This window comes from Ictalurus furcatus, chromosome 19 (genome assembly GCF_023375685.1).
Source record: "Ictalurus furcatus strain D&B chromosome 19, Billie_1.0, whole genome shotgun sequence".
Lineage (NCBI taxonomy): Eukaryota > Metazoa > Chordata > Actinopteri > Siluriformes > Ictaluridae > Ictalurus > Ictalurus furcatus.
The window spans coordinates 26,767,282-26,784,361 of NC_071273.1; the positions used below are offsets into that span (position 1 = coordinate 26,767,282).

A 17,080-nucleotide genomic window follows, 5' to 3' on the forward strand; every position below is an offset into this window, starting at 1 on the left:
AGCTTCACCTTCAGATTTGTTGGCTCAATACGGGCAAACTGGATTATTAAAAATCCTTCTAGTGTATTTTGTGAGGCTTGCTCTGAAGATGATAAATATCATAAATATAAATGTAAATATAAATAAAGTGTTTTAGAAAATAATGGATTGTGCTGTTGATATTTCAGTCTCAGTGGAATCCTTTTTATTTATTTATTTATTAATTAAAATTTCACGTAATAAAGATTCCGACGTCGAAATTGCTTCCATTCTTTCAAAGAACGCCTACGGGACTTTTATTATGGAAGGTGTGTATTCACTCTCATCACCGCACACTTCACACTCCCAGGCTAATGTGGTGAAGTGAATCTCAGACTGCGCTTCATGGCAATTTCACACTTTAATCCGGATCAGTTACAAAACCCAGATTTATTTCTTTATAAAATAATCCGGATTGAATATTTGCTCTGTCTGTACTATGTTTAAGAGGATGGCTGAATTTGGTCCGGATTCTGGAGGCCGTGTGAAGGTCAGATGCTAAGTAGTTCTCTTAGCTTTACACAATGCTAGCAATAACAGTAGCTAAACCGCTTGTGTTAGTTCATTTAGCGTTACAGTTAGCATCGTGTTTGCTATTTATGTTAATTATTTGTCATCTTAATTATTTAAGAGTTGCCAAAGCTTCTGGTTGTGTAGTTACATGGGATGGGTTTTAGCATGTGAATGAAATGAAGCTAATCGTGTTTGTTTACGTAGAGCAGAACGCTGCAGAAGCGCCGCCATCTTTCTTTCTTCGTTTCCGTTAAAGCGGGAAATTCCAGCTCGCTGTAATAAAAGCCCTCTCTCAGAGATCATTTAAATAAATAATAAATATAATATTTTAGATGCTGATTAACAAATAAAACGTTTATGATTCATCCTAATTCGCATTTTTGTTTCGGATTAGTTTTAGCATTTAAGCGCAGTAATGGAAGTCTGGACGTGTTGCCAAGGAAACAGAGTTACGGGAGCCGAGAAAGGACTAAAGGCTGCAGTGTCACTGAAACGCGATTTTTATTTATTTTTTTAGTCACGATTAACAGAACAACGATTCGCGAGTATATTTATGTAGTGTTTAAATTTAAAGCTCAAATTACAAACCTTGTGTTGGATTGATGCTTTTTTTGAAAGTTTTATTTATAAAAACTGTCATTTTTATTTGTTAGCATAAATTAATGGCACTTCTTAGCTGTAAATAAATAAATAAATGGGTTTTTGGGATATTTTGTCGAATAGTCACATAAACCTGAAGATAAAACCCTGATGTTTTCATTCGGATGTGAAAATGTTATTTTTACAGGATTAGCTCCTGGTGTGTGAGTGTGTGAGTGACAGTAATAAACAGTCTCTGTGTGTGTGTGTGTGTGTGTTTCCCTACAGGGCGTGACCATTGTGAAACCCATCGTGTTCGGTAACGTTGCTCGATATTTCGGTAAGAAGCGTGAAGAAGACGGACACACGCATCAGTGGACTGTTTACGTTAAACCGTATAGAAATGAGGTAACGTGTGTTATGACCGCTGTAATTAACGTGTAATTAACACTATGTCAGCTGTTACGAGAACGTTAGCGTTCTGTGACACGGCTGTGAAGTTTCCCACAATGATTACGCTGTTATTTAATTTAGTGTTAATAATTTACGTCGATGTTCTGGAGTTTTCTGAATCACGTTCACAGAGACTGTTCACGACGTATAAAACACTAGCTCACCTTTTACCTGAACATCAACGCTGACAATCTCAACCTCGACTGAAAGATATTGTACACAATCTATAAACCAAACCTGGTTGTGTTCCCCTCAGGACATGTCCGCTTACGTGAAGAAGATCCAGTTCAAACTACACGAGAGTTACGGAAATCCTTTACGAGGTACACGCTTCGGTTATTATTCTTTATTTATTTATTTATTTATGACATTCTTTCAGCGGAGGAACTCGGGACTGAGGCAGAATCTACACAAACCAGTACAAAAATAACGACGTAAACGATGCTACCACTACCGTGCTTCACTGTAAAGTTCCTGTTGAAACAAAATACAACTTCAGCATTGGGAATGTGTGTGTGTGTGTGTGATCTTACAGTGGTGACGAAGCCGCCGTATGAGATCACAGAAACCGGCTGGGGAGAGTTTGAGATCATTATAAAGATCTTCTTCATCGATCCCAACGAGAGACCGGTGAGTAACACACGCCCTGAACACACACTTTAGGTACACTTTAAATATTTAAACTCTTATATTTCAGTAAATTGTGTTCAGTTTGTGTTTACATGGTGTCGCTGTACAGCGTTAGCATGCACGTGTACATTGTTGTAGATGTGACTGTAGAACAGTCGCAGCACCGAGGCTTTTACATTTGGTACCGCCCACAAAACTCCATAAAAGGCAAAGCTCACAGCGCTGGAAGGACAAGTAAACTGCAACATAAATAAAACTGCTAGTAGGGCTGGACGATATGGCCAAAATGTATATCACGATATATTTCTTAATTTCAGTCGATACGATATAATTCTGATATCGATATGAACAATATAAATCCTCAGAAAAACTGCCAAGGACGCCCACAACAGATGTCTGTACCTTCAAACTTCTGTAAACTTCTCCTTCTATAAAACTATATAATAATTTAGAAATAAAAATGGCACAAATAAATGAACGTTCACCTTTTATTTGAATTTAACCTTCATACAAACAAGAAATGTAAATCATCGTCAAATAAACATAAAACTCTCACCTTTGTCAATATTAATATCTTTCACTTTAAACTACAATATAGGCTGATTATTTTATTCTTATAGACTGAAATAAAAGTGCTTCAGCCAGGATAAAAAAAAATATGAAAAATGCTCAGAGTTGCTGAAGAAAACAGAAAGTGTGAGCAATAACAGCTACACATGTTGCTGGGGCAGGGACATTGTTGGGGGTTGATGACACCCTATGACAGGCTCTAGAGGTTTCTGGTAAGAAATACAAGCTGGTCTACATTATCTGGCTTCAAAGATTCCCTTTTACATGTGACAATATTGCCACCTGTGCTAAAAACCCTCTCAGAGGGGGAGCTTGTGGCTTGAATACACAAGTAATGTTTTGCCAGTTGGCTTACTCTGGGGAAGTTCTTATGAGAGACTTTCCACCAATCCAGAGGATTTGAGTCATAGTCAGCATCTGGAGACAGAAGGTAGTTGCGGAGCTCCCTCTCAACTGCCTGCTGTACACTCAAGCCTTCTGTGTTGGTACTGGTGGACCTGTTTGGGGGGGGGGAGCTAGCCAGAGACCGCTTTGATTTCTTGGTTGGTGTCACTGCTGCAGAAGCATCTCCCATGGCTTCTTCTCTGGACTCCTCTTCCCTTACCACAACAGCTCTCTCTCCCTTCAACATCTCCAACACAGCTTTCTCTTTGATGTATTCTCTCTTCTCCTCCTGAGTGTAATGAAGCTTCAATCTTGGGTCAATGAGGCATGCCATGTCAAGTAGATCATCCATGGCTGGGTCATCATACTTTTCATTCAGGTATCCCATCACTGTTGTCTTTATGGTCCTGGAGAGGTCTGTGTCATCCTCTCTTTCCTTCAAGATGGAGGTGTTGAAGAGATGCATCACTGGTTTTAGGAATGACACACTGACATAAGACTTGCCAGACAAGGCATCGGTGAATTCAAGGAGCGGGCTTAGAGCTGCATCTATAGACTCTAAAACGTCCACATCTTGCCAAGTAGGAACCAGCGACCTGGTCTTCTTGTCTTTTGAGAGGACCTCTGTGATGGCCCTTTTCTGCTCCAGAACCCGCTCCACCATTTGTTGACGGGAGCCCCATCTTGTTGGGGTTTCACCGATGAGCTTGTGCTGTGGTAAGTGATACTCCTCCTGAGCAGCTGCAAGGTCCCGTTTCTCCTTCCAGGAGTAGGAGAAGGCAGCCACCACCTTTTTACAGACCCCAACTGCTCTGTCCACTCGATGGTCTTGGTGAACTTTCTCTGTACACAGAGAGAGAAAAAAATATTGCAATATATTGTTCTCATTTGTATTTTAACTACAAAATTTGATTTATTTATATTATTCTTACATCAAAATCACAATTCTTCTGCTTATGTACATTTTGTTGTTTTTATTTCACACCTGATTTGGCAAAGTAAACATCTGTTTCCATGCCAGTAAAACACCTTTGAATCTTATTAATATAACTGCTGTATGTATAAATCCATACAAATATGTATGTCTTAATTAAAGAATAAATGAATAGCCTATTCAGTCACTTAAACTGGGGGAATGAAATCACATGAAATCATCGCCTACACAACACAGAGCACCTCAACTCAAGTGTTTCAATTATCAAATCAAATGCACATTATAACACATGCTCAATGAACTTCTTATGACATGGCATGCAACAACCACATAGCAAGCATAAAATTGTGTGAATATAAGCATACTATAAACAAATATAAAGAATATAAAAATAGCTATCAAAAACATACAAGCACTGATAAGCTACGTTTAGGTTAGGCCTATTTTGTGTTAAGCATATCGCCTATTTGTTACTGCAATGATTGTAGTAATATATCCTCATGCCATAAGCAAAATAACTTAACATAATACTCAAATGTATATTAACTGTGTATAACTTACCAATAGCAGAGTTCAGTCGGTGCCCGAAGCATTGTAGCCTTCTCCATCTGTTCAACTCCACGGCTTTGATGATATTGGTCCCGCTATCTGTGGTGATGCAGACCTGGCGCTCCTCGCTGAGTCCCCAGGAGGCGAGCGCGTCCGTAAGTCCGGCTGCAATTGCTTCGCCCGTGTGATCCTCGGGAAAGTAAACCGTCTGGAGGCATAAGCTGACAAGCTTCCAATCTTGGTCAATAAAGTGGACGGTCAGGCTCAAGTATGGTTCCGAGGTTCGGCTTGACCACAGGTCAGCTGTGGTCGCAAAATATGACCCTGACTTCAGTTGCTCCTGCACCCTTTCCCTAACTTCACTGTAAAGTGTAGGTATAGCTGTGCTGGAAAAATATTTCCGGCCAGGGATCTCGTATCTGGGGTCGATGACGGACATCATTTTCCTGAAGCCCACATTTTCTACCATACTAAACGGCATCATGTCCTTAGCCAAAAAGTTTGTGACAGCCTTAGTAATATCTTTATAACGTTTAGACTGTTTGTCCTGAGGCATGAATGCAGCGATCCATGTTTGCTGCATCGGTTTCTCTTTTGACACAGCTGGTGATGGGGATGTGGGTCGCGGTGATATTTCAGAGACAGGTTGGCTTAAACCTTTATGATGCCTCATCTTCTGACTCTCAGAATATTCTATCGGGTGGAACTGCTTCAGATGGTGGAACAGATTTGATGTGTTCCCGCTGCTAGTCGGCACCGCTCTCCGACACATTTTGCAGCGCACTGAAACCTGAAGTTTATCAGAGCTTAGATAGCCAAACCACTTCCATACCACTGAATTAGTCTTTCCTCTCTTATCAACTACTTCGTCTGCTTTCTCTTCACTTGTGGAAGCTCGCTCAGTCGCATTTGTATTGCGGTCAGGGGTACTCATTTTATAGCTAAAACTTGCCGTGTTGGAGCTTAGCCTAACACTGCCGAGCACTGGCTGCGTGCCTGTGGTTTACGTCATCACGCACGTAGCTAATTGTGTTCTGCTCATTCTCCTCGGCTTGAATACAACGAACTGACTCCTGCGCCCTGAACGTCAGTCAGTGACAAATGTTTTAATGTATATCGAAATATCGGAAATGTGTTTAAAAATCATATCACCGTTATTGAAAAAATTTATATCGCGATATATATTGATATTGAATTATTGTCCAGGCCTAACTGCTAGTAAAAATATATACCGTTTAACATGGTGACCGCACCAGACAGAATTACAGAAAAGGTGAATTATGTGTGATTTAAGTGACGTGAAAATAAAATGGTTTGATCAAAAACTGAGGGAAAATATACAGTGGTGCTTGAAAGTTTGTGAACCCTTTAGAATTTCTGCATAAATATGACCTAAAACATCGTTAGATTTACCCACAGGTCATAAAAGTAGATAAAGAGAATCCATTTAAACTAATGAGACAAAAATATTATACTTGGTCATTTATTTATTGAGGAAAATTATCCAATATTACATATCTGTGAGGGTCAGGGTTAGGTTGATCCTAAACCTAACCCTAACTTTAGGATCATTTTCCTCTATAAATAAATGACCATGTATAATATTTTATCTACTTTTAGGACCTGTGTGTAAATCTGATGATGTTTGAGGTCATATTTATGCAGAAATTCTAAAGGGTTCACAAACTTTCAAGCACTGCTGTATATCCAGGTGCACACGAGCACATCACACAGAGTAACTAGTAGGTTTAATTGTTGTGTTTTTAAATTCAGAGTGTGTGAAATCCCTCACCGGTGTTGTGTTGGGAAAGCAGAAGGGCGTGTCCACAGGAAGTGAACGATCCGCAGCAGACGAGGGAGAACACTGCAACTCCACTTACTTAGTGCTGGCTAAATTAAAATAAATTCCGAATTTGTACTTTAAATTGGTTGCTATAGTAACAAGGAATAATGATTAGATTAGCTTTAGCTAACAAGATGTTAAATATGAAGTTGTTCCCTTGCAGTTTTGTTTTACACAATATTACTGAAAAAAACAAACAAACAAGTGATGGATATTAATCACAGCCATTCACACTTACAGCTGAGATTTGATAATTAAATTGATCTGTTGATTAATCCAGACACATAATTGTCTCTTAAAACATTTGTGGCTGTGAGACCCCCAAAAAACTCTAACTAGGGACGGGATAAGAAGCGCTGCAGTAAGGTACCGGGAATGGACACATTTAAATCAGTAATTTAAAAATGTCAGTGGTGAGGTAATCGTCCAGTCGTACACCGTGCGTAACCATGACAACCTGACGATACACAATACATCTGCAAGTTCAGTTCAGAGATCAGTTATTTGGCACCACATTCAGCTGGAACCTTTGGTACTGGTGTTTGATGCAGGTAAGCACAGGATTCGTGGTGCTAAAAGTTCTGGAACTTTAAGTTCTCTCTCTTCATCTCAGGTCACTCTGTATCACCTGCTCAAGCTGTTCCAGTCCGACTCCAGCGCCATGCCCAAGAAGACCGTCGTCTCGGAGTTCTACGATGAAATGGTGCGACCCAGATTAGGCCACACCCCCACAGAGTCCACACCCACGTGTTTATATATCACAATGTTTATCACGGACGTTGTGGTCTTTTATCGTAGTTTCATTATATTAAAGTGTTTTGTTGTTTTTAGATCTTTCAGGATCCAACAGCGATGATGCAGCAGCTGTTAAACACCACGAGACAGCTCACGCTCGGGGCCTACAAACACGAGACCGAGTGTGAGTGCATCGTTACACACTCGTTTACCTGCAGCCACAAGGTGCGGCTAAGCACTTAGTGTGTGTGTGTGTGTGTGTTAGTTGCAGAGTTGGAGTTACGTACGCGGGAGAAACTTGAGGCGGCGAAGAAGAAGACGAGTCTGGAGATCTCTGAGCTGAAGGAGAAGTTGAAGGCCTCCAGAGAACACATCAACTTCCTGAAGGAGGAGATCCGCAAACTGGAGGAGGAGGACCAGCTGAAGGAGCACTAAGCAGAGCCGAACACACACACCTGTGACGCTGTGAGGACCTCCTCAGCTCTGTGGACTCCATGAACTTGATTTTTAAAGGTTCATTATTTCTACACTGGACTTGTGAACTTTTAATGTTGGTGTAAAAGTAAAATAGCAGTGAGAACATCCCGCTCATTTCTAGTGGTAAAAAAATGTGAAGTTCGTTCGTGTCGTATCGCAGACCTGCGTATGTTTAAAAATAAAATAAAAATACAGTCGTCTTTTTTTCCTCCAGATAAGCCAGTGAATCTGCAATGATTGACAGCTGTGTAAGTGTTTTGAGCTCTGAAATATTAACTGATCCCGTGTAAGCCCCGCCCCCTTTCCCGCATTAGTAATCTCTTCAGCTCGAATGTCCCGCTTGAGAGATGCGTTAATGCTGCGTCCTCGCTTTCTGTCGCAGGAAACGGAGCGTGTTTAGAGTTGTTTAGTGAATGTGAAATAAAATCTCAGTGTGTGTTCCACGTAGCTAACCTTACACACGTGTAGCTAACGTCTGTTACATATATTTATTAGGAACGCGCTAAATATTCATACTAATGTTCGGTCACAACTAGTAGAAAGTGGTTTTAAAAGTTTTGCCGAAAATGTTCGGCCGTCTGGAAACGTTTCACAGTTCCTCCGAGGAATTTCACACACGAGAGATTTGTAAAAGAACTCTTTCTAAAATGTGCCATGTTATCTTTTTACTGTTTACTCCTCCCCTTCCCCCACCCCTTTCCAGAGGACTACGTGTTATATTCGTCTTTAAGTCTGTGTTTCTTGTTTCTCTTTGTCTTTAAGGTTCGGATGGATTGTCTACCGGTTCTGTATCATTAAAGCATTTTTTTTTTTTTTTTTTACAATGTGTGTGGATTTAACGTAAAAATTATGTTTATATTATTAACTCTTGTACAGATTTCTCAGTAGTTCCCGATGCTGTATTAGGGGGCGTGGCTATGTATGAACTTACTTTGTGATGTCGCTAAATCATAATATAGAATGTAAATTGTTAGAGGAAACTGTTTTCCTTTCGTTCTTCTGTCGGATTATTGGACTATTGGTCGCCCCCACCACTAGAGGGCGGTGTGATACCAATGAAATACACAAGACCAAGGTTCTGAAACTGTCTGAGGAACTAAAGTGGACGAGATGTTCTCATTAGCCGGAAGGAAGCGAATTTGTGAATGAAATACATTTTCTCACTTCCAGCCTTTCTGTGAACATCAGAGAAGGAAATCAAACTTTAATCATTGTTCATTAGATAAATAATTTGTTGAAAACGTAGGGGAGGAGTCCGACATTCTCTTCCTCCAGTGGAAAAACACAGTTCTGAGGTTCCTGAAAAGTTCCTGTGTTGAAAACAGACAGCAGTGATGCTACAGACACAGTGCATCCAGAAAGTATTCACAGCGCTTCACTTTCTCCACATTTTATGTTATAGCCTTATTCCACTATGGATTAAATTCATTATTTTCCTCAAAATTCTACAAACAATAACCCATAATGACAATGTGAAAGAAGTTTGTTTGAAATCTTTGCAAATTTATTAAAAATAAAAAACAAAAAAAAGCACATGTACATAAGTATTCACAGCCTTTGCTCAATACTTTGTTGAAGCACCTTTGGCACCAATTACAGCCTCGAGTCTTTTTGAGAATGATGCTACAAGCTTGGCACACCTATTTTTGGGCAGTTTTTCCCATTCTTCTTTGCAGGACCTCTCAAGCTCCATCAGGTTGGATGGGGAGCGTCGGTGCACAGCCATTTTCAGATCTCTCCAGAGATGTTCAATCGGGTTCAAGTCTGGGCTCTGGCTGGGCCACTCAAGGACATTCACAGAGTTGTCCTGTAGCCACTCCTTCGTTATCTTGGCTGTGTGCATAGGGTCGTTGTCCTGTTGGAAGATGAACCTTCGCCCCAGTCTGAGGTCCAGAGCACTCTGGAGCTGGTTTTCATCAAGGATGTCTCTCTACATTGCTGCATTCATCTTTCCCTCGATCCTGACTAGTCTCCCAGTTCCTGCTGCTGAAAAACATCCCCACAACATGATGCTGCCACCACCATGCTTCACTGTAGGGATGGTATTGGCCAGGTGATCAGTGGTGCCTAGTTTCCTCCAGACATGACGCTTGCCATTCAGGCCAAAGAGTTCAATCTTTGCTTCATCAGACCAGAGACTGCTGTTTCTCATGGTCTGAGAGTCCTTCAGGTGCCTTTTGGCAAACTCCAGGCAGGCTGTCATGTGCCTTTTACTGAGGAGTGGCTTCCGTCTGGCCACTCTACCATACAGGCCTGATTGGTGGAGTGCTGCAGAGATGGCTGTTCTTCTGGAAGGTTCTCCTCTCTCCACAGAGACACGCTGGAGCTCTGTCAGAGTGACCATCGGGTTTTTGGTCACCTCCCTGACTAAGGCCCTTCTCCCCCGATCGCTCAGTTTGGCCGGGCGGCCAGCTCTAGGAAGAGTCCTGCTGGTTCCAGACTTCTTCCATTTACGGATGATGGAGGCCACTGTGCTCATTGGGACCTTCAATGCTGGAGAAATGTTTCTGTACCCTTCCCCAGATCTGTGCCTCGATACAATCCTGTCTCGGAGGTCTACAGACAATTCCTTGGTCTTCATGGTTTGGTTTGTGCTCTGACATGCATTGTTAACTGTGGGACCTTATATAGACAGGTGTGTGCCTTTCCAAATCATGTCCAATCAACTGAATTTACCACAGGTGGACTCCAATCAAGTTGTAGAAACATCTCAAGGATGATCAGTGGAAACAGGACACACCTGAGCTCAATTTTGAGTGTCATGGCAAAGGCTGTGAATACTTATGTGCATGTGCTTTGTTTGTTTTTTATTTTTAATAAATTTGAAACAAACTTCAAACAAACTTCTTTCACATTGACATTATGGGGTATTGTTTGTAGAATTTTGAGGAAAATAATGAATTTAATCAATACGGCTGTGACATGTGGAAAAAGTGAAGTGCTGTGAATACTTTCCGGATGCACTGTAAGAGTGATGATGTCATCCCAATATGTGGAGGTGTGATGAAGCTGAGTTAATGTTACCACCCTGGAGTTGATTATTTTCCTCTTAACAGCATGTGCCCGAGTGCTGTATTCCTCTCATACCACAGCAACTTACCAACAATTACATCCATCCATCCATCTTCTACCGCTTACTCCTTCTTCAGGGTCACGGGGGAATCCAGGGAGCATCGGGCACAAGGCAGGGTACACCCTGGACGGTGTCAGTCCATCGCAGGGCACAATCACATACACATACACACACCCATTCATACACTACAGACACTTTAGACACGCCTACCATGCATGTCTTTGGACTGGGGGAGGAAACCCCCGCAGCACGGGGAGAACATGCAAACTCCACACACACAGGGCCTCAGCAGGAATCGAACCCCGGACCCTGGAGGTGTGAGGCGAACGTGCTAACCACTAAGCCACCCTGCGCCCCACCAACAATTACAATTGTAATTTATTAAAGAATGACACATCGTACTTTTGCAGTATGTCAGTGAAACAAGTTTTAGTTAGTTCCTGTTGTCACTTGTGTTACAGCAGCTATAAACACTCGTTCACCTCTCTGTATTCTCTCTTCACTTAATACACAGAGTATAAGCTAGTTAATGACAGCTAATGATTTAAGTCTTTTATACAGACAGCGTAAAGACCCAGTGAGAGCGGAACCGTCTGGAACATTAACATTTCCCTCAGATGTGTATGGTCTGTATGACTAACATTACAGTCTAATTATACTTAGCATCACAGCTAACACAGCTAGCATGGGTTACGTAGTGTGTGTAATGTTCTACTGTGTAAGTGCTGTGGGAAAAGTTATGTAATGAGCCACATAGAGTTTAAAGTTCTGACATACAGCAGATGCTAACACACATCATTCTTAGCTAATCATCAGCTAACGTTTTTACTACAGCGGCAGCCATTTTATGCCTCGTCTCAAACGTAACTTAACTACTAGTTAGTGTTCTTACTCTAGTGTCTGTATCTAGCAGTCAGATGTGTTTAGTGACTAGCTGAGTGTAGAGTGCTAATCTCTTATGCTAATTAATTAATCCCTAATCTTAAATCTCATGTTCTCTTAAAACTGTTAGTACTAGAACTAGTATTAGAACTCTGATTTCACACACTAGTATTTAGGGCAAATTAGTAATGAAAATAACATTTAAATAAATAAAATGTTCTAAAAAAAAATTTTTAACTTTGAACACTGAATTTTTATTACAGTGGAATTTGTCTGGGGAAAAATAAGTTTGCCTCTTTTTTTTCTTAAAGTCTATCTCTCTCTCTCACATACACACATTTTGGTCTTAGGACCTTTGTGTCTGTCACCTGGCAACCATCATGTTGCTTGGATACAACAAACTTCTCCGTTTTATCCACAAGATCAGACAAGTTCAGACTGAAAGGAACTGATGCATAAGTAATGTGCATCTTCATTTTATCTTTAACTCACAGTTCCACCTTCCATTTAATTTCCTTTCTGTATTTCCATTTCAATCTAACATTTATTTTTAATAAATAGAAAAGAAACGGATAGAATGAAAAAACAACGAAATAGAAAGGAACACAGAAGAAAAGATTAATAAAAATTAGTTTAAGGAAACCATGAAAAATTTAAGTTAAGAAAAGTGTAAAGAAAGAAACCTGGGGGGAAATCTGATAGAAATGGTAAAAAAAAAATAAAAAAAAAATTTAAATTCTGAAAGTGAAAATAAACCATCTTTATAAACAGAAATAGTGGAAAACAAATGAAAACTGAAGGAAATGTGAGGAGGTAAAAAAACAAACAAAAAAAAGAAGGAAAAATTACAAAGTTGAAATGAAAAAAATTTAACAATAAAAACGTTTTTTCTTCCTCATTCATATTTGGATGGTTCTCACAAAACAACTCTGGTCAGAAGTCCCATATGCTATATCTGAACTGTGCTATTGACTGAGACTTCGCTCATCACATTCACAATTAGGAATTATATTATCATTTATTATCAGTAAATCACTGGTTCTCAAACATTTCCAGGTGGTGGACCACTTCAACAGTAAAAGGAAAAAACAACAACAACCCACAGACCACCTCGCATATCGAATCTGTCGATCACCAACTACCTCGAAAAAATTACTGTTATTTTAAATTATCTTATTTTTAATTGTATTATTTGTGTTAAAGTAACATAAATTTTACAGATTCTTCATTTTGCCAGACCGTTGTTTTGTTCATTTTACTGAAAGTTGCCACACTAGACTGCTCATTTTGGCTAATGAAGCTAAATGACACAACTCTTTGATAGCTGCAGCGATGTGCTGGACCAAACTAATCCACATGTTATTGTCTGTATATACTGAAAAAAATATTTAATTCTACATTCTGCGCACTGTTCGAAAAATGTGCAAATTGAAGACTATGAGAACAAATGTAAACTATAGCTACAAGCAGCAATACCGGGGTCAAGACAATTATTGGCACCATGAGCAGCAAAAGAAGCTGTGTGACATGATTTCGGTTAGAACCGAAATGGTATAAATGTTTTTAAAACATTTAAAAATAGCAGGCAGGAAGTTTGCTCGACCATGACATAATTGGTATCGTTGTTCTCGGCATGAACCCTGGAACCTACAGGACCAGTGTCGCGACAGTAGGTAAAAGGAGTCAATAGCTATTAGCATTTTTAGAAATAGCATTATAATTTTTGAACACAAGGTGGCACTGAAACTTTTTGAGTCCCTTCAGAGCATCTTCCCAAAGACACATACCGAGTTTCGTAATGATATGCCAAGTCATTCGTAAAATACAGCATTTTATGTCTAAAGTCAAAATGGCTGACATCCAAAATGGCCGACATAGGAATATTTCATATCGTTGGACTCGGTATACCCCTCTGAATGTAATGAGATCGAGTTGATGATTTTATGACAAACTGTTCAGAAGTTATAAGCAAAAATGTGATTTTTTCATATCTCATGACCACTAGGTGGTGCTGTTCCGAAATGCTAAAGCTTTCTTTATGGATTAAAGCTGATCAGAAATACCAAGTTTCATCACAAACCCTCAAAGCGTTATGGAGATATACCCTCACATCAATTTTGGCCTGCTCGAACCTTCAGGGCTTGACCCCTATTTAATGCGGACTATGCTATACATTATGGAAAATATAAAATATAAACATTACATTACTGTTTGTCCACAGCAGGACAGTTTAATATGTAAGTAGAATATTCCAAGGGAACAAACACATTCACTTCTCTGATTATAGAAACATGTTACAGTCATTTCTCCTGTAAGACACTTATTTATATCAAATTACAGCTTTTAATCACATTAAGCAGCACACGGGTCTGACAGGGCAACGGACATGAAACTATAAGTGTCTTAAAAGAGTTTAATAAAGTTGAGCAGCAGCTGCTTCTGTCACTTCCGCCAGTTTTCTAACGTCTTTCAGTGCTTCAATAAAAACCTGTGACGCTACTGCAGAGTATCATTTTATTTATGTAGATTTTTAGAGTTGTGGACCACCGTTTGAGAAGCACTTACATAAATGACATTCAAATGGGCGAAGTTCGCCAAAAGGCAAGTAGTTTGCGTCTCTGGATTGGTCATTTAACTTCTATTTAATCTTAAAACAGCTGCTGACAGCTTACCTCGCACACTTTCTTTAACCTATGGGAAGCCAAACAACTCCAAATTGAGCTACTCAGAAGAACCAGTACCCAATGGGTCGCGCGTATCAATTGGTCCGCGGCCGACCCGCTGGGAAAGCTCCCGGTGCTCCCGATGGTCAGGCTGCCCCTGCTCTCTGTCCCAAATTGGTGGACATTAATGAAACAAACTTTAAATTCAATATTAGTCCTGGAGCTGCACATTTTAATACATTTAAAAATATTACCATCATTAACACCCATCCATCTTCTGTACCACTTATCCTACAGGGTCACAGGGAACCTGGAGCCTATCCCAGGGAGAATGGGGCACAAGGTGGAGTACACTCTGGGCGGGGTGCCACTCCATCGCAGGGCACAATCACACACCCATTCACACACTACAGACACTTTGGACAGTCCAATCAGCCTACCATGCATGTCTTTGGACTGGTGGAAAAAACCGGAGAACCCTGAGGAAACCCCCGCAGCACCGGAAGAACATGCAAACTCCACACACACACAGGGCCACGGTGGGAATCGAACCCTATATAATATAACATAATATCCGATATCTAACTAGCCCATGGCTCGGCGGTGTTCTACTCGTAGCTTGAGATTGATGCGGCTACAATGCAAAATCTGCAACTAATCTATTAATTAGGATTAAAATGTGACCAGATTATTTTAGTATCACTGTTATTAAACCACTGTGAATTACGATTACCTCACCTGTCTGCTGCATCACACCACACACACACACACACACACACACACAAATAAATTAAATCGATTTCTCTGTGTGTGTGTGTGTGTGTGTGTGTATGTGTGTATGTGTGTGTGATCGTGGTGCTCAGGTGTGCATGACAGATATGTTTCAGTGTTCCCATGGTAACGAGTTTTTGGCCAATATGCAAATGAGGTCTGATTCGTAATGCACATTAGCATCTGAGAGGGCGTCGCCATATGGCTCCCACACACACAGAAACAAACACAAACAAGTAAATAAACAAATAAACAAACTGTCTGTTCATACATACAGACAGACTCACACACACACTCGCACACACTGACACACACACACACACAAACACACACACACACACACACACAAACACACACACACACACACCTGTCTTCATTCTTTGTGGAGACCAGGAAAAATCTGCCGTTTTCTTATTAATACAGTCATGTAAACCTTATATTTTACATCTCTTAACTTTGTCTTTAAGATGCTTTAACATCAGTGTTAAAACAAAACAGTGACAAGCATTACAAACACATCTTCAAGAGAGTAACCAAGTGCTGTAACAACTTGTGCACATGCTAATGGGAATGCAGGGTAATGGAGCAAAATCGTACAGAATCAAATTAGAAAACTAAATGAATGCTGGTGTTTATTCAATTCAATAAAATATCTGACTACTGTTTTGAAGGTAGCTTCTACTGGAATATTAAAGAAAAAACAGGATTCAGGCCCCGTCTGCAAACGCAGACCAACGCCAGCAGACGCCTACAGGGTTAAAGCCTCTCGTTTTCTTCTGTGATGTTCTGGAAATGTCGCATTGCCGCAATATTGTAGGGATGTAGCAGCAGTGCAATCTGAATAAATAATCAGTCTCATTACTGACTAAACATAAAGCCTTACTGCAACACAAATCATTAGCATCCTTTAGTTACAGCACATTACAACTGCAACTGAAGGTTGTATATAACCATGTATATTCTCTTTTTCTACAAATATTAAGCGCTGATATGAAAATCCGCCAAGTTTGTTATCAGATAAAACGACATGCAGATAGATGACAGCCAGCAATTTTCTTTAACTTACTGACTTATTACAAACTTAAGTATAAAGCAGCGTTTGTTTTCGTCTACATATTGATATGTAAAATAAATACAAAACAGCAACAGTGATTAGATATCGCTCATGCTGGATTCCGGATCCTCCACATCACTGTCCACGGAAACAGGCTCTGCAGTCAGGAATAAAAGATCTTCAATAAGTGACATTATACTAACAAAACTGACAAAACAATTTATGCATAAACATTATTTACAATAAAACAGTGTATTCTGCCATGTGGCTCAGTGTTGATCTCATCCCTCTGGACTCCCTCCTTTAAATTCTGCCACATGGCCCTTTCCAAAAACCAGGAGAATTTTCATCAGCTTGGCAGGTAGGAGTGTGCGCTCAGGTAAAACGGTCGATGTACTCGAATGTCAAACAATCAGCTATCTGATCCAACTCTGCATCACTCAGATTCAAGACTTCTGAAAGGCTTCCAATCTGGTTTCTTCACTTTGTAGAGGTGAGTGTGCTTGGGTTCTTGGCACCACAAGCATCTGGTTCTGTTCTCAACTAACAGGTTAAGTGTTAGTTAGTACGGCAACTTTCCTGCCTATTTTGCCTCTTATCTCAGTTCTTTTAAAGTATTGGCACAGTTTCCTCTTGAATTCTTTAAGGGCCAGGCCAACATCTGGATGAAGTTCTGATTGATCTATGGAGGTGTATGATGACAGCGGCGTTTGGGACACCTCCCCTTCACATCCACGGTCAATAAAGTGCAACCAATCTTGAGAAGAAGGCTCTCCTGGCAAGGTTTAAAGGTAATGTTGCTTATCAAGATACAAATGAAGATGTTTCACGTCCTCAGTAAATAGGAGCAGATGAGGGACATTCCATCTAGCTTTCTCCAGAGTTCGCCGAGCTGTGGTTGAAATGTTCTCATGCCATCTGGATTCATAGAATTTTTGAAAGTTACAGGCCA

The 17,080-nt window shown here is 40.3% G+C and overlaps 2 protein-coding genes across 2 annotated transcripts; one reads left to right on the forward strand and one right to left on the reverse strand.

Moving 5' to 3' along the window:
- Nucleotides 1-291: 291 nt before the first annotated feature.
- yeats4 (YEATS domain containing 4) lies at nucleotides 292-8,665 on the forward strand. The gene is made up of 7 exons (XM_053650500.1): nucleotides 292-508; nucleotides 1,399-1,518; nucleotides 1,820-1,886; nucleotides 2,099-2,193; nucleotides 7,087-7,176; nucleotides 7,305-7,392; nucleotides 7,474-8,665. The coding sequence occupies exons 1-7, from the start codon at nucleotides 458-460 to the stop codon at nucleotides 7,641-7,643; spliced, it is 681 nt and encodes a 226-aa protein (XP_053506475.1). The 5' UTR covers nucleotides 292-457; the 3' UTR covers nucleotides 7,644-8,665.
- Nucleotides 2,984-6,784, reverse strand: LOC128623437 (E3 SUMO-protein ligase ZBED1-like). The gene is made up of 2 exons (XM_053650499.1): nucleotides 6,423-6,784; nucleotides 2,984-5,710 (listed from the first exon to the last, which is right to left on the reverse strand). Exon 2 carries the CDS (start codon nucleotides 5,562-5,564, stop codon nucleotides 4,545-4,547), a length of 1,020 nt encoding a protein of 339 aa, XP_053506474.1. The 5' UTR covers nucleotides 5,565-5,710; nucleotides 6,423-6,784; the 3' UTR covers nucleotides 2,984-4,544.
- Nucleotides 8,666-17,080: the final 8,415 nt, after the last annotated feature.